At 48.9% G+C, this 27,281-nt stretch overlaps 4 protein-coding genes across 8 annotated transcripts; 3 read left to right on the top strand and 1 right to left on the bottom strand.

The window, feature by feature from the left end:
- TMEM262 (transmembrane protein 262) lies at nucleotides 1-3,127 on the top strand. The gene is made up of 3 exons (XM_083715423.1): nucleotides 1-277; nucleotides 1,742-1,841; nucleotides 2,887-3,127. The coding sequence occupies exons 1-3, from the start codon at nucleotides 104-106 to the stop codon at nucleotides 2,961-2,963; spliced, it is 351 nt and encodes a 116-aa protein (XP_083571549.1). The 5' UTR covers nucleotides 1-103; the 3' UTR covers nucleotides 2,964-3,127.
- ZFPL1 (zinc finger protein like 1) lies at nucleotides 3,045-11,975 on the bottom strand. Of its 5 annotated transcripts, none has more exons than XM_083715417.1 (8): nucleotides 11,803-11,975; nucleotides 10,918-11,056; nucleotides 8,727-8,838; nucleotides 8,104-8,297; nucleotides 7,416-7,491; nucleotides 6,730-6,909; nucleotides 5,740-5,869; nucleotides 3,045-4,901 (listed from the first exon to the last, which is right to left on the bottom strand). In XM_083715417.1, exons 2-8 carry the CDS (start codon nucleotides 11,017-11,019, stop codon nucleotides 4,715-4,717), a joined length of 981 nt encoding a protein of 326 aa, XP_083571543.1. In that variant the 5' UTR covers nucleotides 11,020-11,056; nucleotides 11,803-11,975; the 3' UTR covers nucleotides 3,045-4,714. The 5 variants fall into 5 exon arrangements, with proteins under 5 accessions (XP_083571543.1, XP_083571545.1, XP_083571544.1 ...); XM_083715419.1 differs by having other exon boundaries at nucleotides 11,816-11,912; XM_083715418.1 differs by having other exon boundaries at nucleotides 11,772-11,909.
- CDCA5 (cell division cycle associated 5) lies at nucleotides 11,967-17,941 on the top strand. The gene is made up of 6 exons (XM_083715422.1): nucleotides 11,967-12,197; nucleotides 12,620-12,750; nucleotides 13,014-13,076; nucleotides 13,867-13,905; nucleotides 14,548-15,051; nucleotides 16,818-17,941. Exons 1-6 carry the CDS (start codon nucleotides 12,137-12,139, stop codon nucleotides 16,896-16,898), a joined length of 879 nt encoding a protein of 292 aa, XP_083571548.1. The 5' UTR covers nucleotides 11,967-12,136; the 3' UTR covers nucleotides 16,899-17,941.
- Nucleotides 17,942-19,786: 1,845 nt separating this feature from the next.
- On the top strand, nucleotides 19,787-27,018 carry LOC310834454 (uncharacterized protein; the record flags this gene model as incomplete). The annotated part of the gene is made up of 6 exons (XM_083717940.1): nucleotides 19,787-21,271; nucleotides 22,141-22,169; nucleotides 22,472-22,600; nucleotides 22,847-22,913; nucleotides 23,653-23,760; nucleotides 24,548-27,018. 6 exons carry the CDS (start codon nucleotides 19,787-19,789, stop codon nucleotides 25,532-25,534), a joined length of 2,805 nt encoding a protein of 934 aa, XP_083574066.1. The 3' UTR covers nucleotides 25,535-27,018.
- Between the last annotated feature and the right edge of the window lie 263 nt (nucleotides 27,019-27,281).

Raw genomic sequence — 27,281 nt, 5'->3', positions numbered from 1 at the left:
AGGCCAGGATCTGCATCTGTCAGAGGCTGGGCTGTCTGAATGTGCTTTGCCTTCCTCAGAGTTCTAAATCAATGAAGCAGCCAACTGCAGAGGGGCAGAGAGGATGAGCTGGAAGGATCCATTCATAACTATCACCTTCCCAAGCAAAGTCATCTACACCATTGGCTCTATCCTTATGCTCATCATTCACACAGGTGTTCTCATTGGTGACCTGTATCACTTCTTCGTCTCCCAAAGGGGGGACCTCATGAGCTTCCATTTTACCGTAGTGCTATTGGTAAAAAGCTCTATCTCTCTCCCTGTCTCTCTCACACATTTCCTCTATTTTGCAGGCAGTCATTTCAAAGAGGCTTACACAAGAAAAACTCCCTGGTGGTGCTTGCGACTGTAGAAAATGGATGAGTTCTGGTGCATAAGTACCAAACCCATCAGGATGGACATTGACACACTGTCCCTTCATAAATAATTGGCATTAATTTGTGTTTTCAAATCTCAAAGTCACTGTTTATCAAAAAGGTTGTTGTAGAGGTGGAGTAGGGCAACTTAAATGATCAGGGGCATGCAGCAACTCCCCTAGGAAGAAAGGTCACTATGCTTGAGTCTTTTAAGTTTAGGTTTAAAAGCACTGAAGAGGGACATGAGAGGTGTGTCAACTTGTACATGATGTAGAGAAAGTGGACAGAGGAGTTTCTCTCTCCTGCAATACAAGAACCCAGTGGGATCATCCAGTGAAGACTGAATAAGAGAAGCCCAGGAGCTCAGGGTGGCATCCACACTTCTCCTTCTTGCCATTTAACCCCCATAACAACCTTGTGAGGTAGATTAGACTGAGAGGAAGTGACTGGCTGAGGGGGATTTGAACCCTGGCCTCCAGGGTTCTAGTCTAGCACTCTAGCCAGTATACCACACTGGCTCTCATGTTACGGGTAAATGAGAGAATTAACTACCGTTAGATGTAGGTGATGGCACACACCTGGACAGTTTTAAAAGGGGACAAGACAAATTCGAGGAGAGTAAGATGGTCATTTAGAAGTGATAGCACTTCAGTTGTAGACTGCTCTGCCAAAACAGACAAGCTCCTTTGTCGTATTTCCAGCACCATCAACTCTTTCTTTCAAAAATTAAATCCTGAAAACTGTTTTAAAATATTCTTAGTGTTACTTGAGTTTGAGGTTGATGTTTTTAATTCTGTTGGTAGAATTTTGTTACTCTTCATTATATATTCTTGCCCTTACCATTTATATCTTAAATGTTTCTGTTGTTATTGGGCAGTCTATAAAAATAGTGCTAAGAAAATAAATACATAAAATATTACCAGTCACCCACTGTAGGTCTTGCCTTCTACCTGTCTCCGTTTTAAACATCCTGACTTGGTGGTCATGGGTGCACTTAATTTTATGCACTGCTGAATCTGCATTCAGCATTGCAAATAGAAAACCAGGAAGGTTAACCTTGACTCTAAATTAATGGAAAAAGTTCTTGAATATGACCAGCATGCTGAGACTCACTCCAGATTAAATGGATGTGGAGAGATTTGGGGTATGTGGTCTAGGATTCTAAACTAACTTTTCCACAAATGTAATGGGGGTTTGCAATAAGCATCTAGAAAAGTGTCCCATTTGCCCCCTTCCATCTTAATCCACCAGACTGAAGTGCATCAGAGTATAGAGATGATTCCCCTCTCCCACTTTTCCATCATTGAAGACAAATCACTTCTGCTCCTTCTGTTTGGTTTCTGCAGTCCTCACATACAACCAGCTTCTACTGGGCACTGCTGGCAGCGATCTACACTTTACAAGCAGACGACGATGTGCTGATGTACATTGCCATGACATCTTTCGGTAAGGCAAGTTGGGGAACTAGAGGGATGGGGACCCACCACATATTCTGGGGCTCCCTTCAAGCCCAGTGATGTGAGCTTTCTGGGAAAGATTGAATTGGAATCTTTTGTGCAAATTAGGGCAATTTCCCTGATGCTTCCCAGACATAAGACCCAGTCCTCTAGGCCAAACTCCCTACTGAATGACTCAACTTCCCCTGACCTCCTAGGCTGCTGTCAGCCATTCCACATTTTGTCATACCCAGAAATGCATAAACTTGCTTGCTTCAAAGCAGTGGGCCCCTCCACTGTGTTGGAGTCACTTTTTTCCATCAGCGTTTTCAGCTCCCCTGCCACAACGTACTTTTTCGCATAATGTTAGTGGTTTGTGAACGAGTCTCCTCTGCCAAAGCAGTGAAGAGACTGGAAGCTTCTGCTTTTGCTTTGAAATGTAGGATCAAAGCCATGGTTTATGGTGCTGCCACTATCAGGTTGTTGGTCTGTGGTCCTGGCTTATTAACAAACCAAGGGAAGGGCTGCAGCTCAGTGTCAGGGCATCTGCCTCGCATGCAGAAGGTTACAGGTTCAGTCCTCGGAAGCATCTCTGTGTAGGGCTGGGAAAGTCCCTCATCTGAAACCTTGGAGAGCTATTACAAATCAGTGGAGCGGGGACAGTACTCAGCTGGGTGGGTCAATGGCCTAACTCTGTATGAGGCAGCTTCTCAGGTTACAGTTTAAGCTAACCAGAGTTCCGCCAAACTGAGAAGCAACAAGGAATTCTAAATAGTTTGAAAGTGGGTACTTCGAATTTCCTCATGGGAGCCATGCCAGCGGAGAGGGAAAGGGGAAATATGCAAGCCTATGGCTTATTACCATAGAGCTAAACCATGGTTTAGCGCTGCATTCCCAATGGGCCTGCATGTCTGTAGCACACAAGTAACACTGAAAGAACTCATCAGCCTAGGTTGTGTGGAGGATGTCAGACTTCAGATGTCCATCTTTCAATTGGGAAAAAGCAGTGTGTGTACTGAAATGATTACTGATGCCTTCCTCTCCTTTCTGCCCAGCCCTGAACTTTGTCGCCTTCCTTGCCCGCTTCAGCATGGACTATGCCACCATTGATTACAGAGAGGAACAGTACTAAGCAGCGATTCTCAAAAGGGGGGGGCACTCCCCAGGCTTGTTCCCGTTTGCCTCCAAGGAAGAAGGGAGGGGGCAAATACAGTTTCGGGTTAACCAAGAGAGTTTAATGGAACACCAACAAACAAACAGGTCTATTGCTTCAGGTGTAATAAAGTCTTGTTATTTTCACCAAGAGAGAATTGAGGTGGTCAGGGAGCCACACAGTCACGTTGCTGGGGCAATGCCAGACAGACACCTCCAAATAACCTTTCCTTGCTGCAAGGGATCATGGGAAGGCTTGTGTGCCCCACTCCCTTTCCAAACTGCTATGAATGGGGCCAGCACCTCTCTGTTGAAGAGCAGGGTCTGAGGATCACCCAGCTGCTACCAGCCCTGCAGCATGAGGTCTGCGGGGTGGATGAGCAGAAAGAGATGGTGCTTGGGATTGCAAGGCCAACTCAGTCTTTTCTATAATGGTACACAGGCATCACATTTGCCACAATAAACTTAACATGGAACCCACGATCCCAGCCACTGCACTGTTAAAGCAGGAAAAACAAACCCCACTTGTGCTGCCAGCTTTCAGTTAGATTTCTGCTATTTCAGCATTCTGCTGAGCTGACAATGAGCCATTTATCCATGTCTCCATTACTGCCAGAATATTGTGGCAAGGGGGATTCTACTCCCTCCTCCCCAGTGCTCTCTCCAGCTGCAAACGCCTTGTTGAGAGGTGCACACTTGAGAGGGCAAAGATGGGTTGTGCAAGAAGCAGGCACCTGCTCCTTGGGGCTACAGTTGTGCTAAGTAAAGCTATTGGGGATGGTGCAGACCCTTGTGCTGGAAAAACAACTGCCTTAGGTAAAGTGCTTGGGCCCCCACGCACCAGCCCTGCCAGGACCAAAAGGAGATCGAAGTAGGGCTTCCCTATGTTCATGGAATTCAGGTAGCCCACAGCAAAGCACTGAGGTGGGTCTGAAACAGCAGAAGCCTATTACTGAAACCCCCTCCCACCCCAAATTGGTCAAAGGGAGGAAACTCCTCCCCACCCCCACTTGGTCCCACTCTTTTACCGACACTGTTACAGGGCACTGGGAGGGAGCAGGGGTGTGTGGGGAGTGCTTGGTTTCCATAGTTCCTTTATAATTATGAACATCAAAGCTGAGAAAAACAAAACAGAGTATCTCAGCTGCTAGTAAAAGCTGAGCCAAGAGGATGGGCTTTTCACTTCAGTAAAAGAAAGCCAATGAAACTTTGGGGGTTGGTGTGTGTGTGACGGGGGCGGGGGGAGCGAGAGAGCTCCTCTGCTGACTCAGCAGCTGTCATTTCACATCAGTGAACGGAGGAAGACTGGGGGTACTCCACTGAGTGGTAGTCAGAAAAAGCAGATGCAGACCACTGAACTGTTATTCCTCTCTGTAGTGTCATGGGGAGAGGCCCAGGAAAAGCAAGCCTCTCCCGCCTGTGACCATCCCGGCATTTGGATGCAGCAGGAAAGGGGTGGGGTGCTCTCTGGGGCCCCCAAAATGCAAAAAGAGAGTTCCCAGCTCCAGCTTGAGTTTGCAGAAGACAGAAGGAAGAGGGCGACTCCATCACCAGAGTCTCTTTGTCCAAGCTGTCAGGAGTGGCCGTGGTCCCCTGTTTCTTCCTGGGAGGGGCTGAGATTGCAACCAAAGAGCTATTCCAGGACTCTCCTCAGTCCAACTTTCTCCAGGAGTGGGCAGGGGCGCCCAGAACAGAGAAGGGAGCCCAGCAGGGAAGAGGCTGCCCCCCCACTCACTCCTGCCCAACCCGGATGTGTGGGTTGAACTTGGGGTCCAAGTTGGGGTCGTGGTCGGCAGAGGCCCGTCCCACCTTCATCATGATGATGACAAGGGTGAGGAAACCAATTCCACCAATTAGGAGGAGGATGACGAACCTCTGCATCATGGAGCGGGGCTGCTTCCTAGAGCTGAAGCGGTTCCTGACAGCAAGAGGAAGGAGAGAAAGTGTTAGCAAGAGCTCCTTCCAAGCAGGGAAGAGGCGAAATCCAAACTGGTGCACTGTGAGCTCCTTCTAGACATTAGCTGAGCTGCTGTGAGGACACAGCTGAGGAGGAAAGCCTTAGGGACAGAATAGTAAGGAACAAGGCATTTTCTGAAAGGAGTTCCTTAATAAGTAGGCTAAAGAAATAAGTGCCTGCTTTCAGTGGCACAATCCAAGGTGGGGGGAAAGCAATTGGAAGGTTGAACATACTTTGATTTAAACATTTTATAAGATCAAATAAAAAAGACGAGTACCCAGAAGGTAATGGAGGGAAGCTTGGGATGTTTGGGGCGAGAGACAGACCTCGTGCCTCCCAGCCTGCTAGGTGGATTTCAGCCCTCTCCACATTACAAGGATGAGTCAATTCAGAACAGGGATGATGAGACAGAGAGAAATATTTGGAATCAAGGCTAAACTGAGCTCAATCTATGAGGCTCAATTTGGCTTCCTGTACAACATCATAGCCCAAATGCTGTGTTTGAAAATGTGAAGGCAGTACTTCCCTGAAGGTAGAAACAAACAAAAAGAAGAGTGTGTATGTGCCCACATTTGCATACACACCACAGAACAGCTTCCTGCCCCTCCCTACTGGGACTTAGGCTTCCCGCCCTTCTGTCAGTATAAGCCCAGACTCTTCCTGTATCTGGTGTCTCTACCATTCTCATGCCAGCCTGTATAGAAGCCTTCCAGATTCCACATCAGCCCCATGGGAACAGGAGGCCCCCTTGTCTCTGGCCAGCCCCACTCTGAATGGCTGCAGCTTCTTCTGAACTTACTTCAGCAGCTGGGCAAGCCAGCCAAGCGCTGGCCGCCGCCGGTACTTGTCTTCGTCAAAGTCCACGTGAGCCTCGGAAGCCCTGCTGCCCCCGCCTTCCCGGGTGTCATACACTTTCCGTGGCGAGGAGGCTGCCAGAAAAGGAGCGGATAATAGCATAGAGAAGATGGGTTGGAAAAGGCCACCCACCCCCACAAAAATGGCCTAACCCACTTTACAAACCCTGATATGCATGAGGATGGCCCAGAGAGCATCCCAGAAGCTGCTCTGTCCCAGCTCAGACTCTCATTGAGCCAAGGGCTGCTGCCTCTGCACAAACTGACCAGCAGAACTGACCCTCCAGGAAGGCAGGCAGGGTCTTCCCAACACCTCTTGCTGCTACTGCAGCTCCCTGATCCTCATTTTTAAATGGAGATGCCAGCAGGGATTGAACCCTGGACCTCCTGCGTGCCAGGCATGGGCATGGCTCTCCTCATTGCCTGCCTTGCCCTCCATGCCAGAAAACCATTTGGCTCCAACTTGCCGCTTGCCTGGGGACTGCAGAACTGAAGAGCAGTACCCTCTGGCTCCTGCCCTGATCAAGGGGCGCTACTGGGGTGAGGTTGCCCTCCTGACTCCCAAGGAGACAAGAAGATCATCAAAAGAGCAGTAGCAGGGAGACCCCTGAAGAAGGCGGGTGTGTAACCAACTATGTGTGGTCTGTGCTGTACAAAGTCCTTCCTTTTGTCCATCTTAAATATCTGCCCGCCAACTGGCAGCATCAGTAGGATGGGAGAGCTCTCCTTTCCCTGCTTTCCACAATCCAATTTGCCCCATTTGCCAATTTCATTTCATTTGCCAGCTTCACATCTGAGAGGAACGGGCCACAAGCAGCAAGGCAGAAAGCAAAAAGGCATGAGGTCCCAATGCTCTTCCTCAGCCCACGTTCCATTGCGGGGGAGATAGTATTGTTCCCCCACCAGCACCCTTCCCTGGATGAAAGGTCCCCCACCTGCGTTAATGGTGACGGGGTCATTGGACAAAGCATTCATGCTGATGACCGTGTGCTGATGCTCCTGCACCGCCCCGTTGTTCATGCTTTGCTGTTGTTGGGAGGAGGGGAAGCTTGCGCCTGAACCGTAAGAGAAGGCCGAATGGGGGCTCTGCTGCACAGCCTCCTCTGAGTTGAGGACTGGATATGGGGCGAGAAAGAGAGGAGAGGTAATTGAGGCAAGGCTGGAAGAGAGCAGGCTTGGTTCATGTGCTTGAGACACTTCTTCACAAGTTTAGGCTAGAGACCCAGGGTCACCAGGGCCATGCCCCTTCCCTCAAGGGGCAAGATCTTCAGTTTGAGGCCATGGCAATTCCTTTCCACCAAACACAGAGATTCTGGCTGCTATGAGGGTAACCCCTCTCCCCAACTTTCCTGCTTGCAATGTTCATGGGGGAGAGGGGTAGGAAATCTCCCAATGGGAATGGAATTGCGAAATGCAGCCCCCTCCCCAGTTAGTTCCTAAGCACAGTTGTCTCCCTGAGTGGGGCACCTTGAATGCTCTGCGCTCACAAAGCCTCCAGAGAAAAGGAGTTGTGTTATCATGCCAGGAGACCCTGCCAGAGGGGTAAGAGGGGTGGGACCAGCAGCCAAGAGACGGAACAGCTGTCACAGTGCCTGGCTCCTCCTACTCTGGCAATACTCACCCGTGAAGCTGGACCAATCTGTGTAGTCTGCGGTGTCATGAGGCTCTGCTTCCTGGACTGTCTCCATTTCATCAATCTGAGCAGAATGAAAGCAAAATTTAAGTCTAATTAGGAAAATCAACAGCAGGCAGAAGAAACGTGCGAGTGGGTGAGTGGGTGCAGAAAGTCCTCTGGCCCTGGAATCTGCGCCTTCAGTCCAGCAGGCCTGGCTGAGGTTCATCTTCCAGCTTGCAGAGATGCCCTGAAGCTGACCCTTCACTTCCATGGATATGTCTGTCTGTCCACAGATACAAACACCCTGGATTTACCCAAGTGGGAACCGTTTGCACATGTTGAAACATGGAACTGGTCCAGTCCCCAAGAGGAAAACGGAAAAAGGGAACTGCCATCTGGGAATCTGCTTGATGAGCAGCCCACTGCAGATTCCCCCTCCCCATCAAGGATGATTTGCTGACTGCTGCATCACTTACTTTCCTCCTCACAAGACAATCCCAGAAGCTAAGAACAGCAAGAACTTCTCTACCTGGCAGCAGGCTGTAGGCAAATCATGCTCTATGCTCTATTGGCCTCTATGACAGATGCTGGACCAAATGGGCCACTGGCCTGATCCAACCCAGCTTTTCTTATGCCTCCAATTAGCCCTCCTTAGAATAAAGCAAAAACAAAAAATGCTGGAATTGCCTCTTACCAGCGGGAGCCCAAGGCCAGCCCGAGCCCAATTCACCATTGACAGCTTCTCTCGCAGTACTGATGCTACTGGACTGACAAGGTTGGCCGGTGGAAAGACGGGGCCCTGGCAGTTGGGACACTGGTAGCCAGCTGGGGCAGTATTCTTCGGCAGCTGGTTGGCCATCTCGTTGAGGCAGGACCAGTGAAAGAGATCTACAGGAACGGGGGTGAGGGATCTGTTAGGGTGAACCTTCTCATGGGGACGGGAACAGATAGGGCAGAACCACACCATATGCTAAAGCATATCCAAAGCACATGACTTCCCACAATGAATACTGGGAACTGTAGTTTCCCCCTCCCAGTAGCCTTAACCAACTACAGGTTTCTGGCAGACTTGGAGTAGGGGGAATCTCCCACAAACACCCCACCCTCTTTCCACAATCAACATTTTCCTGCCTCTCTATTTGCATGAAGCCAACTTTAAAGTTGCTGCAGTGGCATTTCAAGGTCCAGGGAAAGGGGGCATTTTCTGGATGGCCTCAGGAGGACGATTTGCTAAGTTTAGCAGTTACTGCTTGCAGAGCCTAGACCTAGCTTCATGGATGGATGTCACACCTGAGAGCATAGAGAACTTTTACTGACCATAGCAGACCAGCCGGACTGTCTCTTTAGTGGAGAGAAGTGTATTGCACAGCCGACAGTTGGGATTGTAATCACTGTCCTGAAGCCACTGCAGGTATGACTGGACAATGCACTAGAAGAAGAAAAAGAGAGGCAAATGCTTGGCAAAAGGGAATTAGGCTCAGGGTAAGTGTGGTTGCACCAGAGTTTTAGGATATTGGTAACAATGATAACGATAACAATAACAAAGATTTCTAAAGATGCTCAGGTCTAGTAAGATCCCCAAAGGAAAACACAGCCTACTTTTGTGTGTCTGAGAGGTCTGAACTTGGTGCAGAGTAGGTGTTACTAAGAGGGTGCTTAGGGAATTGTCGAACTGAAGGAAGGAGACAGTCGCATAACTGAATCAGAACCAACCCTATTTCTTTATTATGTACAGGTAAATCACATATGGTGATATCATTTGTGCAACTGCAGCTTTACACAGATTGACAAAAAGTTAAAAAAATAAAAGGGGCAGGAGAGCTGGGGAAAAACCTCGGAATGTGGGAAAATGATTGCTTGTACATAAGAGCATGAGCAAAGTTCTTATTATTGCAGGGTGGTTTCATAGCTAAAAGCATCCTTGGAGCATGAACAGCGCGTGAATAGCTCGTGCTGTCCCAAATGATTGGTCCATGTAACATAGCCTGATCGTCTGCGTGGTCTAGTGTGATGGCCCTTATCTGCTGGCTGAGAACAAGTTGCATTCCTTGTATTTTGTATCTTTCTGACTTTACACAATAAAGGCTGTGCTGCAGCAGCTCTAAAGCAGCCAGAATTCTTCAACCCATCTCTGTGTGAGACTGATTCTTACTGATGGCAAGCAGGTTCTCGTCATCGGAACAACTGACCGAGATCATATGGACTGGCTCTTTTGGCCCTAGTAGCTGTTGATACAGAAGTGGTTCTAGGTTCTTCCCTCTACCAACTTTCCAAGCTCCAGTAAAAAAAGCCAATGAAGGCTGAGGTTAAGGGCAACAAAAAGCCACCCTTCTGCATCAAATGTTTGAACAGCTTAGAAATCAATGCCCAGGAGGCACTTCATCACACTTCTGGAAAGGCAGCATAGAGCAACAATTGAGGGAAGGGGAGATGGTGCCGTGGCCCTCGAGCTACAACTCCCACCATCCTCGTGTGCCCCTGGTGCATAGCTGTCAACGTACAGATTTGAAAATAAGGGACCAGCAGCGTTGAAAATAAGGGATCAGCAGCCAAAATAAGGGATTTTAGTCGGCCAGCTGAAATACAAAGTTAAAAGGGACCTGATAATTTTGGAGAGCAGCACTGGTTTTTAGCCCTTAATTTCCAGAGGTTGCTGCTCAAGATACCAGCTGATGAAACACTGCAATTAAATAACTACAAGCAGCAACCACTTTTCGTGCAAAACGAAGTCCAAGCTACAAAGATGCTGCTGCAGTTCTGTATCTTTTCTCTCGTGCTCCATCTGTAGCTCTCAGTTCCATCAGGTGGGGCGGGAGGAAGGGGAGGGAAATAGTGCCCAAAGTAAACCCACAGATCAGAGTATCTATGCTAATCTACCACTACAAATCTATGGGAGAAGCGCTTGCGGTCCTTCCTCCGCTTTCCTCCTCTATGGTTAGCCCTTGGAACACCTGCCTGCGCCTCTGCCTCCTCTCTCTGAACTGCTTTCTCTATGGTTGCCCTCACTCTCCTCTCAAGGCTCCTCAGTCCTGGCGGGGAGGGGCTCCCAGGGGCCGAGGCTGGTGAGAGGAGGCCGGAGGGGGCCGGGCCGGGCAGCCAAGCAACACAGTTGGAGCCCCCCTCCTCCCTGGCCGGCAGGGAGGGAGGGAGGGAGAGGAGCTGCTTCCTTTGAAACCCAGGAAATTTAAGGGACATCATCAATAAGGGACAGCAGCGGGACATGGCGCTGGGATAAGGGAGTTTCCCTGCAAATAAGGGACAGTTGACAGCTATGCCCTGGTGGGAGTTATAGCCCAAAATCTTGAATGATGCAGGTTCCTCTCACACACCCCATCATAAAGGCAAATACTTTTCAATATTCTGCTTTCGTGTTTCTAACAAAAGCAGGAAAAGGGAGAAAGACGAGAACCTAAAATCCCCCTTTCCCAAGATTACATTGTGTCCTGGCAAAAGGTAACTCTCTAGCCCAGTCTCAACCCTCCACCCTTAAGCCCGTGGCCCCATTTACCTTGGCATGATTAGCAACAATGCAGTTCTCACAGACGTTCACCCGGTGCTCAAAACAGAACAGATTGGTGACTTTCCTCTTGGGGCATTTACAAAGCCCCATGATGGCAAATACAGTGCCAACTCAGGACCAAAGAAAGCTAGGAAAGGAAAGAAAGAGGGATTACTGTCTTGCCTGGGTGAAGGCTTTCCAACCCAACCTAGGTACCAGATTAGCAAAACACAACCTCCGCCCCAAGTCTTTATCATTGGCTCCAATTCCTGCACGTTCCTCACTAGCAGAGTCCAGAATCTACACTGCCACCATCTGAATACTCCCACAACATTTGCACTCTCTCCTCCACCTCCCACCCCCAAACACAGCAGGTAACACTGAGGAACATGGCGCTGCAAAAGCAGAGGAAGCTAGACCTGTTGATTTCCCTGATCTTTCAGGCAAGGAGGAGCTATAACAGAATCAGCCCACGGAGAGAGCAATACTCTGCCCACACAAATACAGTACTGCACTACCCAAGTTAGTCCCAGGTGCACTGGAGATATCTCTACGAAAGCACCCTCAAGACTGAGATGTTTAAAAATCACAGAAGCTTTTCTCTCCCCCCACCCACATGCCAGTCGTCATCTCTTCCAGCCAAGCATCCCAGCCGCCGCCCCGCCCGGATCCAGCGACGCTCACGCCCCGCGAAGAACCCAGGAGTAGTGATCGCCCCACTGCCGCTCCTCTTTCAGAAGGGGATCCGGGCGCCCTGCTCTGCAGCCCCGTCCTGCCAGGAACCCAGGAGTCTTGCCCTGCACCAGGAAAGGAACCCAGGTGTCCGAGTGACGCGATCCCTCGGCGCCCTAGCCCTTATTTACCGGCCCCGCGCGACGGTCCGCCGATACTCACGGATTCCCCTCACAGATTCCGGGGAAGAGGCGTGGCCATGACGGAAAGGAAGGAGGAGGAGGAGGGACGACGATGCCTTCATCTGTTGGCCCTGTTGCCACGTCTCTTCCGGGGAGGACGCGCTCTGATGGCATCATCCCCAGCGTCACGCGAGCGGCGCTAACCTCGCGAGAACGCCGCGCGGAGCGGCCGCGGCGGCCTCTCCCAAGATGGCGCTACAGCGGCGACTCGCTTCCCTTGCCGCGCCTTTTCCCTTACGCTACTTCCGCCGAAGCGGTGGCGGGCGAATTCAACGGCGAAGAGGATCTTGAAGGGAAGCTGCCCGCAGGCCGCAATGGCGGGAGGAAGCCGCGAAGGGCCCAGGAGGGCTCGCTCCGCTGGGGAGGCCCGGGCAGGTGAGCGGGGAGGGGGTGACTTTACCAGAGGGCCGTTATCAGCAGGGGGCGGTGGGGGGCGAAGAGAGGAAGAGGCGCCCATTTTGTGGTGGGCGGTAGTCGGTCAGGCCGTTTCCGTCTCTCCTTCAGCGCCCCCAGCCCCGCTCTTCCCTCCCTTTGGGGCGACCTTCAGGCCCCCTCGGCTGTGGGGTCCCGTTGGCTGGCGGCCTGGCTGCGCACAAAGGGGCCCGCCTGGGATCCTGCCCCCAGGACGTGCGTCTGTCTTGCCCGAGCCCAGCCCGCCTGGGGTGGCCGCTGCTAGTGCGGCGGCGGGAACGAGCAACATCCAGAGCGGCCGCCCAGGGGGGTCGCGGGAGATCTTGCGGATTCCCCCGTGGTTCGCTCCTGCTGAGCGCCCTTCTCTCTCGGTCCCTTTCTCGCAGGTGCTGTTAATACTGATGCTGCTTCTCCCTCGCGGCGGCGCCGGTCGGAGAGGATCGCGTCGCCCTCGGCTCAGCCCGTGTCGCAGGGGAAGCCGAGCCCGGTGGCGAGCAAAGTGCCAGGCGGCAAACTGGTGGGTGGAAACGTTTCTCCCGTTTTCCTGCCCAGGCTGCGATCAGGGCTGGAAACGCCTCAGCCTGTGTGTTTTCCCTGGGTGCGCTCCTCCTGCTTGAACTATGACTGCTTCTACCAATGTGCTTTTTTGACAGCTGATGTGCCTAGGGAGTTGTTAGCAAAAGGCTGGTGTTGGGGTTCTTTTGGACAGAAGGAGCATAACCCTTTCTACTAAGGTTCCCTTTCAACACTCACGCCAATTGTTACTTGTCTTCTCCACAGACATCTGGACCATTTGCAATGCGGCCGGTCACTGTGAAAAAGATCATGCCACGAAATCGGCAGGTATGTTTAGTTTTAGAGGCCTGGTGCCATTTTCCACTAGTGCAGAGAGAGCCACCTATGGATTTTCTCTTTCTCTTTCTCTTCCTCCCCCCCCCCCCGACCTTTAGCCTCTTTGCACCCAGGACCCAGTTTAGAGCCCAAACTGCAACATAGTATCCCCTTCAGATTAATTTTTTGTACTTACATGCCACTCTTTAGGGTGACCAGATGCAAAGATAGTTAAATCAAGTTTCCTGTTTTGAAATTCACAAATTTCCTTAGTAGTTAACTGGTCGCTCTAAGAATTGGACTATAACTCAACATCTTTTGAAGAACTGTACTGAAAGAAGACATGCTGAAGCTTCTGATGGAGGTTGGAAAAGCTGCTACCACCAAAAAATCTCCCTGCTGCTTGTAGTTGTGTGATACTCTGTCCTTCACACCTGCTCACCACTTCTTCTTTTCATCTACACTTTGCTCTTAAAGAACAAGTAAATCCAAATACTCGCAAAATGTTAATGCTATAGTGCATCTACCTTGAAGATCAGGAGGGGACATGCAGACCCTGGGTCAGACCCTGAATGCAGTGTTGGTCTGGGCCAGTTAACTGAATCTGAATCCTGGCAAGAAAGATGCCCTGTGGAAGAATGGTTCCATGTCTAAGAAATAGTTCTGTTACCTGTTCTGGATGAGACTGCACTCCCTCTGAAGCAGGGAGGCAACCGCCTCAGGCGGCATGATCCACAGGAGCAGCAGTTCTGGCAGCAGAATGCATTTTCATTTGGGTTTTCTTTTCCTTTTTCCAAACCAGATAAAAGAAACAGCCTTAATTCCTCGTCGGAGTCCAAGGGTAAGTCTCAAGCACCAGGTTCTGTGGTTAACAGAAAGGCCACGCCTTTCCATCAGGGCTGTGAACTTTAACTTGCCAATGTTGGAGCAGGGATGCTGTAAATGACAGGCACACTTGTTCCTATTATAATTATTATTTTAAGCCTCTTTGATTCTGGTGTGTCGCTGCACAATGAAATGAAAAAAGAGCTATTTAAAGATGATCCCAACCCGCAATGTGATGGGTTGTTAATTTACAAATGAATATGGATATATTTGATACCTGAAAGGCACATAACATTGTTACTTTGGCTATATGCAAATAGGCTTAAATTAATTTGTTCCAAGGCAGGTAGTTAATCATTTGGCATTCTTGCTGGAGTTTTCTTTTTTCTTTTTTCTAATATTAATTTTTATTGAATGATTTTATGTTACAAAAAAACAATACAGCCATACTACCACTAAATATAATTAAGAAATAAAAATTACATACATCAATATTTAGTTTGTTATTTGTTATTTACCATCTTATTTCCTCCCAAACATTGCATACAAAAACACTCATATAAAGTATTCTTTTCAGCATTATTCAGCATAGCGTGCTATGTCTGCCACCTGCAAAAGCCTTTCCTATTGAAGGTTAAGCTTGCATCTTCTCTTACAGAATTCATTAAAAGAAGACAAGGAAAACATTCCTCTGAGAACCACAGAGGTTGAAACTAATGCCAAGGTGGAACTGAAGCCTTCTCCCCTGCACAGCTCTTTGCATCCTGAGGCCGAGGCCTTACCGGCAGGGACCAACCTCCTGTCCCCAGTCAGTGCTGATGACGAGCAAGAACTGGCCAGGCCAAAAAGAGTACGCCGGTCTTACAGCCGCCTGGAGAACCCCTTAAGCCACAGTTTCCTGGGGAGGCGACAAGAGTCTCCCAGCTCCGGCCTGTCGGACACTTCCACACCTACCCATGGCCCAGTCAAGCGGCAAACACTTTTTGGCTTTGATAAGCTTCTGGTTCCAGGTGAGCTCGCCAACATCTCTCCTGTGAACACAGCTGTTCCCCAGAAGTCAACAGTGGCAGAACCTGGAGCCATCAATGAGAGAGACACAGACATCCCAGGTATTTCATTTGTCAGGGAAAAACGAAGGAAGAAGAAGATGCCACAATTTGATGTAAGTATAACGTTTCAGATGGAGCGTGGGAAGCATGAAAGGGGGACATAGCATGGATATTAAAGTCTGCACCAACTGGGCTCCTGGGGCTCCACTGCTGAAAAGAAAAGAGTCGCCTAACATCACTGCAGTGTCAAGTGATTGACATGTGGGGGTCCCCACCCATCTGTCAAATTGGGCTTCCCAGGGATTGGAGAGATAATGATCTGGCCCTGTGGCTGAAAAATATTTCCCTACACCTGTGATAAGTGTAACATGGTCTTGTTGTAAGGATCTCCACTAGATAATGCACAGGAAGCCTTATCGAGCACTTTAAATTGCTATATTTAAATTTATTTGCTATTGAAGTTGCACCATGGAGGGCTAGAAATGGCCACATCCTGGCAATCCTGGAAGCAATGTTAGAAACTCAGATATATAACTGATCACTAAATGGCACCTTAAATCTAGGTTATAGTCACCACAGTGGAATGTCTAGGCATCTTTCCCTCCCGCCCCAGTGAAATTTGTTATTATTCATTTCTATACTGCTTTATATTTCAAAGAAAAAACCTCAGCAGTTTACAACACACTAAAACATCAAATAAAAAATCAAGAATAAAACAAATTCAAGTTTCAAGGAAAATATTTCAGATCCTTCTCTGAGTGACATTTTGTTTTCCCCATATTTATTCACTGACTTAATTTATACATCTGCCCCAGAGCAAAAGTGCTGTAGGAAGCCATGGTAGTGTAGTGGTTAGAGTGTTGGACTAGGACCTGGGAGGTCAGGGTTCAAATCCCCACTCAGTCATGAAGCTCACTAGGTGACCTTGGACCAGTCATAGCTTCTTAATCTACATCACAGGGTCATTGTAGGAATTCACTAGGGGTGGGTGAACCTTGTACTCCTTCGGGGGGAAAGGTGGAGTGTAAATGCAATAAATAAGCTCTTCTGCTTACCCGCTTAAGAAAGCTGAAGAGCCATCCTGATGGGAGATGTCAGTCGCCAACCTGGCATCCTGAGATTTCCAGTTGTAATTGGACACATGCCAGTCGCAAAACACCTGGGGAATTTCAAACATTGCCTGAAGGGCACGTGTGTGGAGACAGGAAACGGTTGGCCATATTTGCTAAGGCCTTGAAAGCTGCTTCTACTGAGCAGCATTGCCCAATGGTTAGCACCCTGCTTAGATGTTTTCCCATCCCCATATCTAGCAGAATAATTGTAGGCTCACGTTCTTAATTTGCTGAGCCCTTCCAGTGGTAGAGTTCAGTCTTACTTGTCTCAGAACCTGGGTCACCTTGGCAGGGAATTTTGGCATTTTAACAAGTACAGTTTCCTGTTTTCAAAAAAGGGTGACAAGCACAGTTCCACAGGGCCCTATAATATGCATAAACAATAACATAGGTTTGCTTAATTTTTATAATATTTGAATCTTTTTTTTAACCACACACAGTTCATACATTAAGGTATACATTTCAAATACGCTTAACTCTCTAGAGCGCAGAATCTCATTTCTCCCTTTAGCGCTTTTGTGCTGCTAGGACCTAATCCGGCCCGTGTGGCACTTTATTTCCTGGGGTAAAATCCTTAGAAAATCTCAACAGCTTCAATCATAAAAAAGGATCAACAACTTCAATCCTAAAAAAAGGTTGGCCCTCACAGCCCTTCACTTCATCAAATGTGGCCCTCTTTGAAAAAAGTTTGGACACCACTGACTTATTTTGTAGGGTCACCAAAGTGGAGCCACCCTTTTAGCTGAAGCCTCTCTGTTCCTTTTCAGGTATCACAGCTGGATGAATGGGCAGCCCAGATGAACGCGGAGTTTGAAGAAGCAGAGAGATTTGACCTCCTTGTGGAATAAAGGCTCCTCTTTCACTGGAGCTCTGCCTGTCTGCTCCTTGAGTGCTCTTTGTTCACAGATTTTGGGCTTGTCCTGTGGAGCTCTTCCGGTTCTCCAAACCCAAAAAGCAGTACATCTCTTTGCTGCCAGGTGGACTTGGTGGCAAATTGCAAACTGGATAATGATGTTGTACAGGTCCAGCTGCTGGGTGATGACCTTCCCTTGAGTTCTGACACTGGCGGAGGCAAGGATGACAGCTTTTGGCTGCATCCCAAGGATGACAGCTTTTGGCTGCATCCCATGTAATGCTTGCTAAATAGCCTGTCTTGTGCATTTGAAACATCACATCTGCATGATCTGCCTATGTTCATTCTGTTTTCATTCTGTATTTTAAAAAGGCTGTTTATCCTTTTCTTCATAGGTTGGCAGGTAAATAATAATTACTTGGACTATTCAAAATGTGCTAAGGTATCATTGCACCACCAGAACATTGCTGTATTTTTAAATTCAGTGGGTTTTTCTAAAAAACATATATATTCTGTGTTGGCTTTCTAGACTCTAGATATTTGTAATTCCTACTTTGGAGCATAGAGTGAAATACCAACTCTTCTTGATTTTTAGGGGCGATACATTTTATTACTATTTTTTTTTGCAGTGAAATGTCACCAACAGAGCGACATTAATCCATGGTTGGTAATTCTTATCATGTACTTGTTAATGGTGAGGTGGGGTGGTTGCCTGAGGCTCTTTCACTGGTTTTCTCTGGCTGTGTTTCTGTTTCTCAGTGCACTTGTTTAAGAGTAAGTACAGAAGGATTAATGGGCATTCCCTCACTTCATGCTGACATTTCCCTGTTGGAAAAAGAACTCCCCCATGTACACCTGCTCCATTGGTTGGTTTGGAGAGTTTCTTCATGGTGACGCAGTGTGTTGTATAAGCTAGCAGAAATGTCAAAAAGCACAAATTACTGGGAGGGTTGGGCAGTGAGGGAAGCGTGCTGTGTTTGGGTTCAAAACATTTTATAGCAATAATATGTTTAATAAAAAAAAATACTTTCATGTTCATCCTTTCCTGGTTTTCCTTTGTAGTTCTGCTGGCTGGTCTTGTCCAGAGTGTTTATATTGATGTGTCCATAATAAATGACTTTTAAATCATGATAAATCTGAGATACTGGAGAGCAGCTACCTATAAATGCTTCCCCTGCTGTCCCACCAATAGACAAGGGATGGGTCAAGATCCTGGCATCTACATAGGCTGGGCTTAGCTGTTGACTAAGTTGTGAGAAGCATTTTTGTGAAATGTCTAAAATTGCTAAATAGGACCTGAGAGAGCTTCCTCTCCTGGATGTTGGATTTGTCATACTAATTGATAAATCCTGCAAACAGTGCTGTTTCAATGAATGGAGCAGTTAGGGGAAGGGGAGAGCTCTGGCGATTGGGTGCTGCTGTACAGATTACAGTAATTTCTCTTTGGCTTTAACCTGCTCAGCGTCTTTGCTACCCATTGAGTTCCTGCCAGTCACAGAGGAGCAACCACATAGCAAGGCCACGTGTGACCTTGCCAGTGTCACTGCTCGAGGGCAGAGGAGCCGCACTATTGATCTTTGCTTATTGCTGGCGACAAGAGGTGGGGGGAGCTCCTGCTTGGCTTAAAGCTTTCTGAGTTGCCTCCAGGGGGTTATTGCAGGAGGCAGTCTTAACCCTTGGAGAAGATCTGAAAGTCATGCTGATGGCAAATGTCTCAACCAAGACTGCAGAAAGTTTGCTCTGTAAATGTCTAAGGGTGATACATAAATGTGGCATCAAATAACTCCAACATTTAATTACAGGATTGTACTCCCTCCTCACATGCCACAATGCATCAATATTGTATTAATACAGTAGCTTAGAGGCTAGGAAAAGCGCTCTCGGGTATACACATATTTATGTACTGGTGCTTTTGGGTGCTTCGTTGGCTTGGCTGAGCCTAGATTGTTCCTCCGGCAGTCTCTCACGTGTACCATAATCCCCTCTCACAACAATAGGGTGCAGGAATGGGTGCCACTGGTTGCTTTAAAAAAAATAATAATAATCACTGTTGATTTTCTGTGTCTAAATGGCCAGTCTGTGTGCTGGTGTGTGCTGTTACAGGCTAAGCCTTGTGCAAACTTCAGCTGAGATACAGAAAGCCGGCGCAGTGGTTTCACAGCAGCTGAACATCCTTGTTGCTCATCCTTGCCTATGATGAGCTGGACTTAAGGCATTGGCTCCAAAATCTATTCCTCTATTCCTCAGCGACCAAGTGCCAAAGATGACACACAGAAGCAGAGATATGTAAAACAAGACTATAAGGTTATTTTCAGACATAATGTTGGGGTGGCATATGGGGCCCAGGATCCTGCTGTGGGGCAGCCAGAGTGCTGGCCAATGTCTTGTTCTCCCAGGCCAGTGGATGGGAACTGGAAGTAGTTACCATAGCTGGCCAACAGAGAAAGGCCCACCCCAGCATGTGCATTTCTGGTAGGCCCTGTACCCACCCAAGGCCCCTTATACCCTCCAATATTTTTCAAATTAAAGGCAAAGTGGGACATTCTGGGATCAAATCAGAAACAGACAGCTTCTGTAAATCTGGGACTGTCCCTGGAAAATAGGGACATTTGGAAGGTCTGTCTTATGTGGTAGGTAATAATCTTGTTTAGCTATGATTCCATGAATCTATGAGCAGGGCGGGAGAGGGGTGAGGCAAAGCATATGTCACAACAGCTCGGCCTGCTTCTCTCTGCTTGATGAGATGCTCCAGTGCCCATCATATTGACATTTCACACTTCTGCTCCACTGAGCCAAGCGGGGTGGTTAAATAATCGAGTCAGGCAGGGAGAGGCTTGGCAGTTGGTGCAACAGAGTGAGCCCAGCGGAGCCCAGTTTTCCAGGATGAGCGCCTCAGCCATCCGCCGAAAGTCCTACAAGAGAGCCCAAGAGGAAGCTGGGCTGTTCTCCCCCGTCCACTGGGAGGGCGACAAGGGCAGCAACGGAGATGTTCCGGCTGGGAAGCTGCAGGTCATGGAAAAGTTCTTCACACCTGTCCGGCAGACCAAGGAGAACAAGGGGGCCTCCTCCTCTTCCTCCACCGACTTGGGGCTCAGGGACTGCAGCAGCTGCCACCAGCAGTGGGCCGAGAGCCGGAGCGGCCACTTCTCCACGCTCTCGTCATCCTCGGCCTCCTCCACCTCGGCCTCCTCAGCCTCCAGCTCGGCCTCGTGGTCCTCTGAAGCCAGCCTGGACAAAGAGGCCTTCTTGCTGACCAGCCCTCGCTACCACCCCCAGCACTCGCAGTCCTGCGTGGACCTTTCGGGAGAAGCCAGGGCCTTCCGCCGCAGTCGGGAGGAAGAAATGGCGGAGTTTGAGGAGGAGGAAGCTCCAGGCTCCTTCAGCCGCTTGAGGAAAGGACAGAGCAAGAGTGCCGACCGGCTGGGGAACCGCCACGGCCTGCAGTCGCAGCCTGGCCAACCCGACGGCGTGGACAGACACCTCTACAAGGCTGCCAGCCTGGAGCGCAGCCTCGCCTTCAGCGAGCAGGCGGAAATCCTGGCCCCGCGACAGCCCCACTACACTGGGGCTCCAGCGCCAAGCAAAGGCATCTTGAAAAACGGGACAGTGGCCGGTGGCGACTGGCTGCGGAAGGCCAAGTCCATTGAGACCATCACTGTGCGGTCCATAGGGAAGGAGCCTCCGTCTGCCCCCGGGCCTGCTAGGCCTCTCCAGAGGGAGAAGCAGCCCCCAAACAGCTTGGATCTGAGCGCCCCCAAAAAGCCCCCCGTCATGGAAAGGATGAAGCTGGTGGAGGAGAAGCTCCGCTTCTCAGAGTTCCTGAACGAGATCACCCAGCAGGTGATGAGCCCCTCCAGCCTCAGTTCGCTGGGCTGGAAGCCCCCAGAGGCCTCCCTGGCCAGCAAGGCCCCCAGCACCGACGGGTCAGACTCGAAAGGCTCCAGCAGCAAAGGCAGCTCCCCTGGGTCCTTGCTGGAGATGGCTGAGGCGAAAGCAGAGGCAGCGGCAAGGAGGAGGATGGGGCAGGCCGAGGCCAAGGCGGACGCCCTTCCCAGCCCCCACAGCCGACCCCAAGCCAGCCTGGCCTTTGGCAGGGCCACAGATGAGGCCAGTACCAGTCCGGAACTGGTGCCCTTCGCTCACTTGCCAGCTAAGCTGGGGAGTTTGCCTAAGCTGCCAGGAGAGACAGCCAAGCGGCCAAAGAAGCCCAGCGAGGCCAAAGGTGGACATGGGCAGGAGGCCAAGAGGCTGGAACAGCCCCTCAAGAAAGCAGAGAAGGGCCTTCCTGCCGGAGGGACAGCCGAGAAAGCCAACCCCCTGGAAGAGCACAAGGGTGTGGCCGCGAAGAAGAGGATGCACAACAGCAAGGTATGGGGGCCTGGCAGGGGCCTGTGGGGTTTCCTCCTCGGAGTGCCTTTCCCTGCCAACCTGCTGCCCCACACCATTAACAAAACCCAGGTGAGCTGCCAAAGGCTCACACCTTCTAGGCGGCCCATTAAATCTCAATGATGGAAAAGCACTCTGTACATGTTCAGTCAGGCCACAGGGTCTGATAACCTGAGGTCGAGCTGCGCAATTTAGGAGGGACTTGAACTTGTATTTCCTGTGCATTTTCAAAGGCCACACACTATGTTTTTCATTTGGCTAACTAGAGAGCACAAACCTTTAATGGCACGTGGCCTTACCCGGCTATGTTCTGATCCCTTTTCATAAACCTATGGGGAGGCCGCACTTGGAATATGGTGCCCAGTTCCAGGCATCGTATCCCAAAATGAATACTTGGGAAGGTGCAGAAATGGGTGACTAAAATGATTAGGGGGCTTCAGGAAGACCCATTTGTGAAAGGCTAATTTTTTGGGTGGGGGATGAGGAAGAGAAGACTAAGGGTGGGGGGAACATGATGGAGACTTTAAAAATCATAAAGGTCTCTACAATATCCTTTTTGATGTGACGCAATCAGTATTCTGCATGTAGCTGTATTGGATAACCACTCTATAACGTTGGCTCATTGGTCCCAGAGTTCCCAGATTTTGGGCAGGGCATGTCCAAGTTGGGAAGATGCAATCCTATTTCTCCTCTAATGCATAGGAAAATGTTTCTGGAGTTGGGGACACTGACTCATCTGGTAGGTGTGTGTGTTTAAACCTGTCACAATCTTAAGTGGTAGTATCTTTGCTTTAAAGAATAATTTAAAAATGAAAGTATGGAGATTAATTTTCTCTTTTTTTTATCTCCAGGAGCTGCTGGCAGAGGCAGAACAACCTGTGTGAGTATGCAGATCAGCAGTTGGTTGATCTAGGGTCTTCCTCCAGGGATCATCTTCCAGCACCTATCCCCTCCCTTCATGGGGCAGCAGTAGCAAAGCAGGGAGCCAGTGGTAAAAGTTCTACCTGCTTTGCAGTTGCCCTGGCTGCTGCTCCCTTTCTTGCTGCTGCTGCCGCTGCTTGCATGAGACACTGCAGCTACAGGTATCAAACCGCCTACCACCTGCAGAGATTTTGATCCTCTGCTGCTGTTCACTAGAATTGCTTCTCCAGCTCATGTACACACTCCCTACTGTCATTACAGGCCCTCACAGGAGCAGGAGCTAGCATCCCCAGCGCAGAAGGAGGAAGCAAATGCCAAACCCAGAACGGCTCAGCGAGACCTGCAGAAAACCTGGGACGAACTGGACGCTCTAAAAGAAAAATTCAGCAGGTGTCACGTCAAAAGCACAGCAGTCAGGGCTCATCCTGTATTCAGGATTTGTGAAGGAGCTTTTTCCAGGCCAACCAGCATGTGGCAGGGAGGAGTTTGCTCTCAAGGTCCCATGCTTTGGGGGAGGAGCAAAAGATGCTTCAATTGGATTCATGAAACCAATTGATATATTAATATATAGAGTAATTTTGTGCAGGACTTTGGCTCATAGTTTTTGCTGTCGTGACTGTATTTCCTTCCTTTCAGGCTTCAGGAAGACTATTCCAACACACGGCTCACTAACCAGCTGCTGGAAGACAGACTTCAGATTATTGTAAGGGAAACGTAAAAAAACTGAATGAATAAATTTGGTTCTCACCATTATATTATACATACTGGCAAAAAGCAAAAATACATCGCCACTGGGAACTATACTGCTGTGCTATGTCAAAACATGCATGAAGTTATCAAGATGATGGTTCCTTTTTTAGCAGCCACACGTCCAGCTGTTTGTGAGAAAAAGATTCTCACCACCCTGCCTCTTTAGAGTAGCAGCTCCTAAAAGTATGGGAGACGAGTTATATGGTCAAACTAATGGATCTTGTTGGAAGAAGAGAAGGAATATAATTATTTATTTGAAAAGTGGATATTTTTTCGTCTTATGCTGGAACCATTAAGTTCAGAGCACAACCCAGTGCCCTATGAATAAGGTCGTAAAAAGAGAAGACAACAGCAAGACTGTGCTTCTTTTATCTTTGTGGGTCTAGCCTATTTATCTTTGTGGGTCTATCCTAGATGGATCCACCCCAAGATGTTTAAACACATAGCTGTTTTTGCTTTTTTATTATTACATTTTATTTCCTCTGCATCCCTGTCTCCCTTACAGTAACTGGCCCCCAGGCTTGTCACAAGGAATGTACTTAAATTGCTTATTTAATTAAGTTACACTTTGCAGCACCAATTAGAGTGTATTCTATTTGTATGATTATGTCTTGCTGCTCTCTCTGTCTCTCTCTCTCTTTCTGGCCTCCTTTGCTGACTTGCCTCCCCGCCCCATGATTTCCTCACAACAGGCTCAGAGCATGGCTGAAGAAAAGCAAACTTTGAACCAGCGGATCAATGAGCTGCTGGAGAGGCTGATCAGTGCACAAAACACGATTTGCACCTTGGAGAAAATTAACGTGAGTACTTTGATCAAAGTACTTTTTTGGAGGAGGGTGAGGAGAGAAAGGTATAACAACAGAATAATGGAGGAGGACTTGAATCATTGGAGGTCCAATTTCGTCTGCCCCACTACTCTAGCGGGGGAAATTCAGAGTGCGAGACCATTCCCAACAAAAGGCTCTTGAAATTCTACTTCAAGACCTCTAAAGGAGGAGAACCCAGCACCCCCCAGCTTAGGTTGATCTCACTTATCCATCAAGAGGTTTCTCCTACTGCCCTCTTGCTCCTCTTAGATCTAGTCCTGCCCTCTGTCTGGGGCAACAGAGAAAAGAAGCAGCCTTTTCCCCCTGCTGTGTGTGATTGTGTTGCTGGCAAGAGCCCTTCCAATATTTGCCATTGCTATTGTTACCCCGGTCTTCTCTTATCCAGTTCCTTCAACTTTTCCTCATTTTCCATACAGGCAGCTCCCCGTTTATGCAGGTCTTACGTTCCAAGGCACCGCACACGTCTGTGAAATCACATATAATTGAAGCCCATTGAAAACCCCCACAAACAAACCACTCCATCCCCGTCCCACCCTTTTAGTGATATTTCAATGACTTCAGGATTCAGCGTGATGCGTTTATACACGGTTGTACACATCTTGAATGTGCATAAACTGCTCTCCTCTGAATCTGTTCCACTTTACAGGGCCAAACATATTTATAGCATATCCTCAAGCTACAAGATCTGCTGGGATTTTTTTGGGAGGGAAGGCCATTACCTAAATGGTCCAAATGGGCTTTGCTGTCTCTCCACTCACAGATCTCAGGGCTGCTGGCAAAGCCCAGCCTGGAAAAGCAGCGGCGCAGTGGGAAGGACGAGTCTCCCTCTGACAGCCTCTGCTCTCTGCACATTCTGGATGTCGCGCCCCCTCCTGCTTTCATGGACGGCGCCTCTGAGACGCAAACCACCTCCAACCAGTCCGACTCGGCCACTGAAACCAGCAAGCTGGGCTGCAGCTCCGAATCGGACACAGCAGCCGGGCCTAGCGAGGAGAGGAGCCTCCTGCTGAAGTATGAAGCAGCCCTGGTGGCACCATCCCCAGAAGGGCCAAGGAGACACAGCAAGAGCCACACCCGGGCCACAGCCTTCATCCCCTGGAAGCAGAAGTCCACCACGTTCTCAACGCAAGACACGAATTCGACAGAAAGCGAGTGCAGTGGGGAGGAGGAAGCAGCCCCGCTTTGCCCCCTCCCAGCCCCGCGCTTCCTATACTTGAGGCAGGAGGCCCTGGTGGCCCCGCCGGGGCCCGGCAGCCATTTCCCAGCCTTGCCCACACTGCAGCCAGAGGTCTTTGAAACAGCCCACCTGCCTTCCCCCACCAACCTGCCGCCCAGTGGGAAGCTTGAGGAGATAGCACCAGAAATGAGTAGCTCTGAGAGCTCTGAGGATGGCGAGGTCTCCTGGAGCCCTGGCTTGGTGGAGAAGACATCAGGAGGACCCCACCTGGATTACCAGTCGGCCCAAAAAATGCTTGACGGCTTGCTGCAGAAGAGCCGCCGGTGCAATGAACCACCCAAAGCGGGCAGGTTGGAAGGCTTCTGCTTAGCTGGTGCCACAGAGGGGAGCGGAGCAGGCCGGGGCCTCCCTCACTACCACCAGCAGCAGCACCAGCAACACAGGATCCGGTACTACCAAGAGTTCCCGAATCCTGAGGAGGGAAAGAGCTATCCATGCCCTCTGGGCACCAAGGGGGCAGTGGTGGGGCTAGAGGGCAGCGATGCTGCACAAGATTCTACATCCCTCTGAGATGGGATGAAAAGAAGCCGCTCCCTTAGCCATGCCATACTTCCCACCCCCTGCAATCCACGGGACTGTCTTTCCTTACTCAGTGGTGAAGAAAAAGCACTCTGCACGTGACTCAGATGAACTTTCTCCTTTAGGCTTATCTTCATATGAATCAGGGTCCGAACCAGGTCCTGAGCTAAGCTCCTGGACCCCATGGGAACCTTGGCCAGCCCCTTTCCCACCTCTCCTCCAGGTGTAACTTTTGGTTGTAATTCAATCCCCGTTTTGATTTAAAAAGCAGCAGCAGCAGCAGCTAGGTTATATTAAATCTCTGTCTTGTAGTTTGGAAAGTTTATTTTAGTGAAGAGGAAATCTGAAAATGTGCTTCTTCTTTCGTAACAAATGGGGTGCAACTTTATTTACAGCGTGAAGCACGTCACACTGAAGTTCAGACACATGAGAAGCAGCCACCTAAAGGACAATTCACTATTTGCATTCAGAAGTGTGTGTTGTTGTTGTTTAAAGATAATTCCCGCAAGGCAGAGCTTTCCAAACTTTTCATGTTGGTGACACCCTTTTTAGACATGCATCATTTCACAACACAATAATTCAGCTTTATAGTGGTAACTCGGGTAACGAACTTAATTCATTCCAGAGGTCTGTTCTTAACCCGAAACTGTTCTTAACCTGAGGTGCGCTTTTGCTAATGGGATTTCCTGCTGCCACTGCGCCGCCGGCGCACAATTTCCATTCTCATCCTAGGGCAAAGTTTTCAACCCGAGGTACTACTTCCAGGTTAGCGGAGTTTGTAACCTCAAGTGTTTGTAACCTGAGGTACCACTGTACTAGCAAACTGGAGGTTAAATGAACGCATTCACATGACACATCTACACACTGCAGCTGAAATGCTAATGTGTCGCTACACACAGTTTAGAAAGCTCTGCCATAGGGGCTTAGTATGGCAAAGAGTGATCTAATTTTCTCACCAGGCTTTTACCTGTAAGCATTGTATCAGGCCAGCACTGTTCTTGTGGGTTTTCGCTGGGTGGTTGTTAGCTTTTGAAGCCTATGAACTAGAAAATGTATAAGCAACTAGAATTCTAAACAGGTCATATGGGTTTACCATTCATCTTCAACATTTTCCCACCTCCTTGATCAAAAGAATGATGGCTCAAAATAATGCCTTCTTGGGGAAGGTACAATTCAGGATAACAGGATTTAAACTAAAATTAAGTGACAACTTAATTTTAATTTTCTATTGTGGAAATCCTGGTGGAGTATTTTTCTTTTATTTTCATCCCTCAGATGTGCACAGAACCGGTAAACTATGCGACGATAAACAATACTGGGCGGCATTCTGATAAGCATGTGTGGAGCACTTAAGATTGCTTTTGTTTCTTTTCTGCTGTGCTTCTCGTAAATATACATAATTGTTTGGAAAGGAAATCTGACTTTAATGTAAATAAATTTATCAACACAAGCATATTAAAATTAAATCAAAATCAGTTCAAGGCTGAGTTTTATATATATATATATAGAGAGAGAGAGAAAGAAATATATAACTTCTGAGCATAGTGTCATGTTTTATTGTTTATTCAGAGGACCAGCAAGCCTCTAGGTGCTAGAAGCCAGAGGATGCCACTCATATCCCCAAGCACAGCGAAGTTTGTCCACAGGCATAAGCTACACAAGCATGGAGCCTCCACATCCAGAGGCTTTCTACCTCTCAGTAAACGAGCTGTTCCTCACCTGGTTCTTCCCCTGCCCT

This window comes from Podarcis gaigeae, assembly GCF_964106915.1.
Source record: "Podarcis gaigeae genome assembly, chromosome: 16".
Lineage (NCBI taxonomy): Eukaryota > Metazoa > Chordata > Lepidosauria > Squamata > Lacertidae > Podarcis > Podarcis gaigeae.
This window is presented reverse-complemented; position numbering and strand designations above follow the sequence as displayed.

Excerpts from the sequence above, each read along its gene's own strand:
- CDCA5 (XM_083715422.1), top strand. The coding sequence starts at position 12,137 with ATGGCGGGAGGAAGCCGCGAAGGGCCCAGGAGGGCTCGCTCCGCTGGG. Across the intron at positions 12,198-12,619 it reads CGCTGGGGAGGCCCGGGCAG|GTGCTGTTAATACTGATGCT; the intron begins GTGAGCGGGGAG and ends CCTTTCTCGCAG. Across the intron at positions 12,751-13,013 it reads AAGTGCCAGGCGGCAAACTG|ACATCTGGACCATTTGCAAT; the intron begins GTGGGTGGAAAC and ends TCTTCTCCACAG.
- TMEM262 (XM_083715423.1), top strand. The coding sequence starts at position 104 with ATGAGCTGGAAGGATCCATTCATAACTATCACCTTCCCAAGCAAAGTC. Across the intron at positions 278-1,741 it reads ATTTTACCGTAGTGCTATTG|TCCTCACATACAACCAGCTT; the intron begins GTAAAAAGCTCT and ends TGGTTTCTGCAG. Across the intron at positions 1,842-2,886 it reads CATTGCCATGACATCTTTCG|CCCTGAACTTTGTCGCCTTC; the intron begins GTAAGGCAAGTT and ends CTTTCTGCCCAG.
- ZFPL1 (XM_083715417.1), bottom strand. The coding sequence starts at position 11,019 with ATGGGGCTTTGTAAATGCCCCAAGAGGAAAGTCACCAATCTGTTCTGT. Across the intron at positions 8,839-10,917 it reads TTGTTGCTAATCATGCCAAG|TGCATTGTCCAGTCATACCT; the intron begins GTAAATGGGGCC and ends TTCTTCTTCTAG. Across the intron at positions 5,870-6,729 it reads CCCCGTCACCATTAACGCAG|CCTCCTCGCCACGGAAAGTG; the intron begins GTGGGGGACCTT and ends CTTTTCTGGCAG.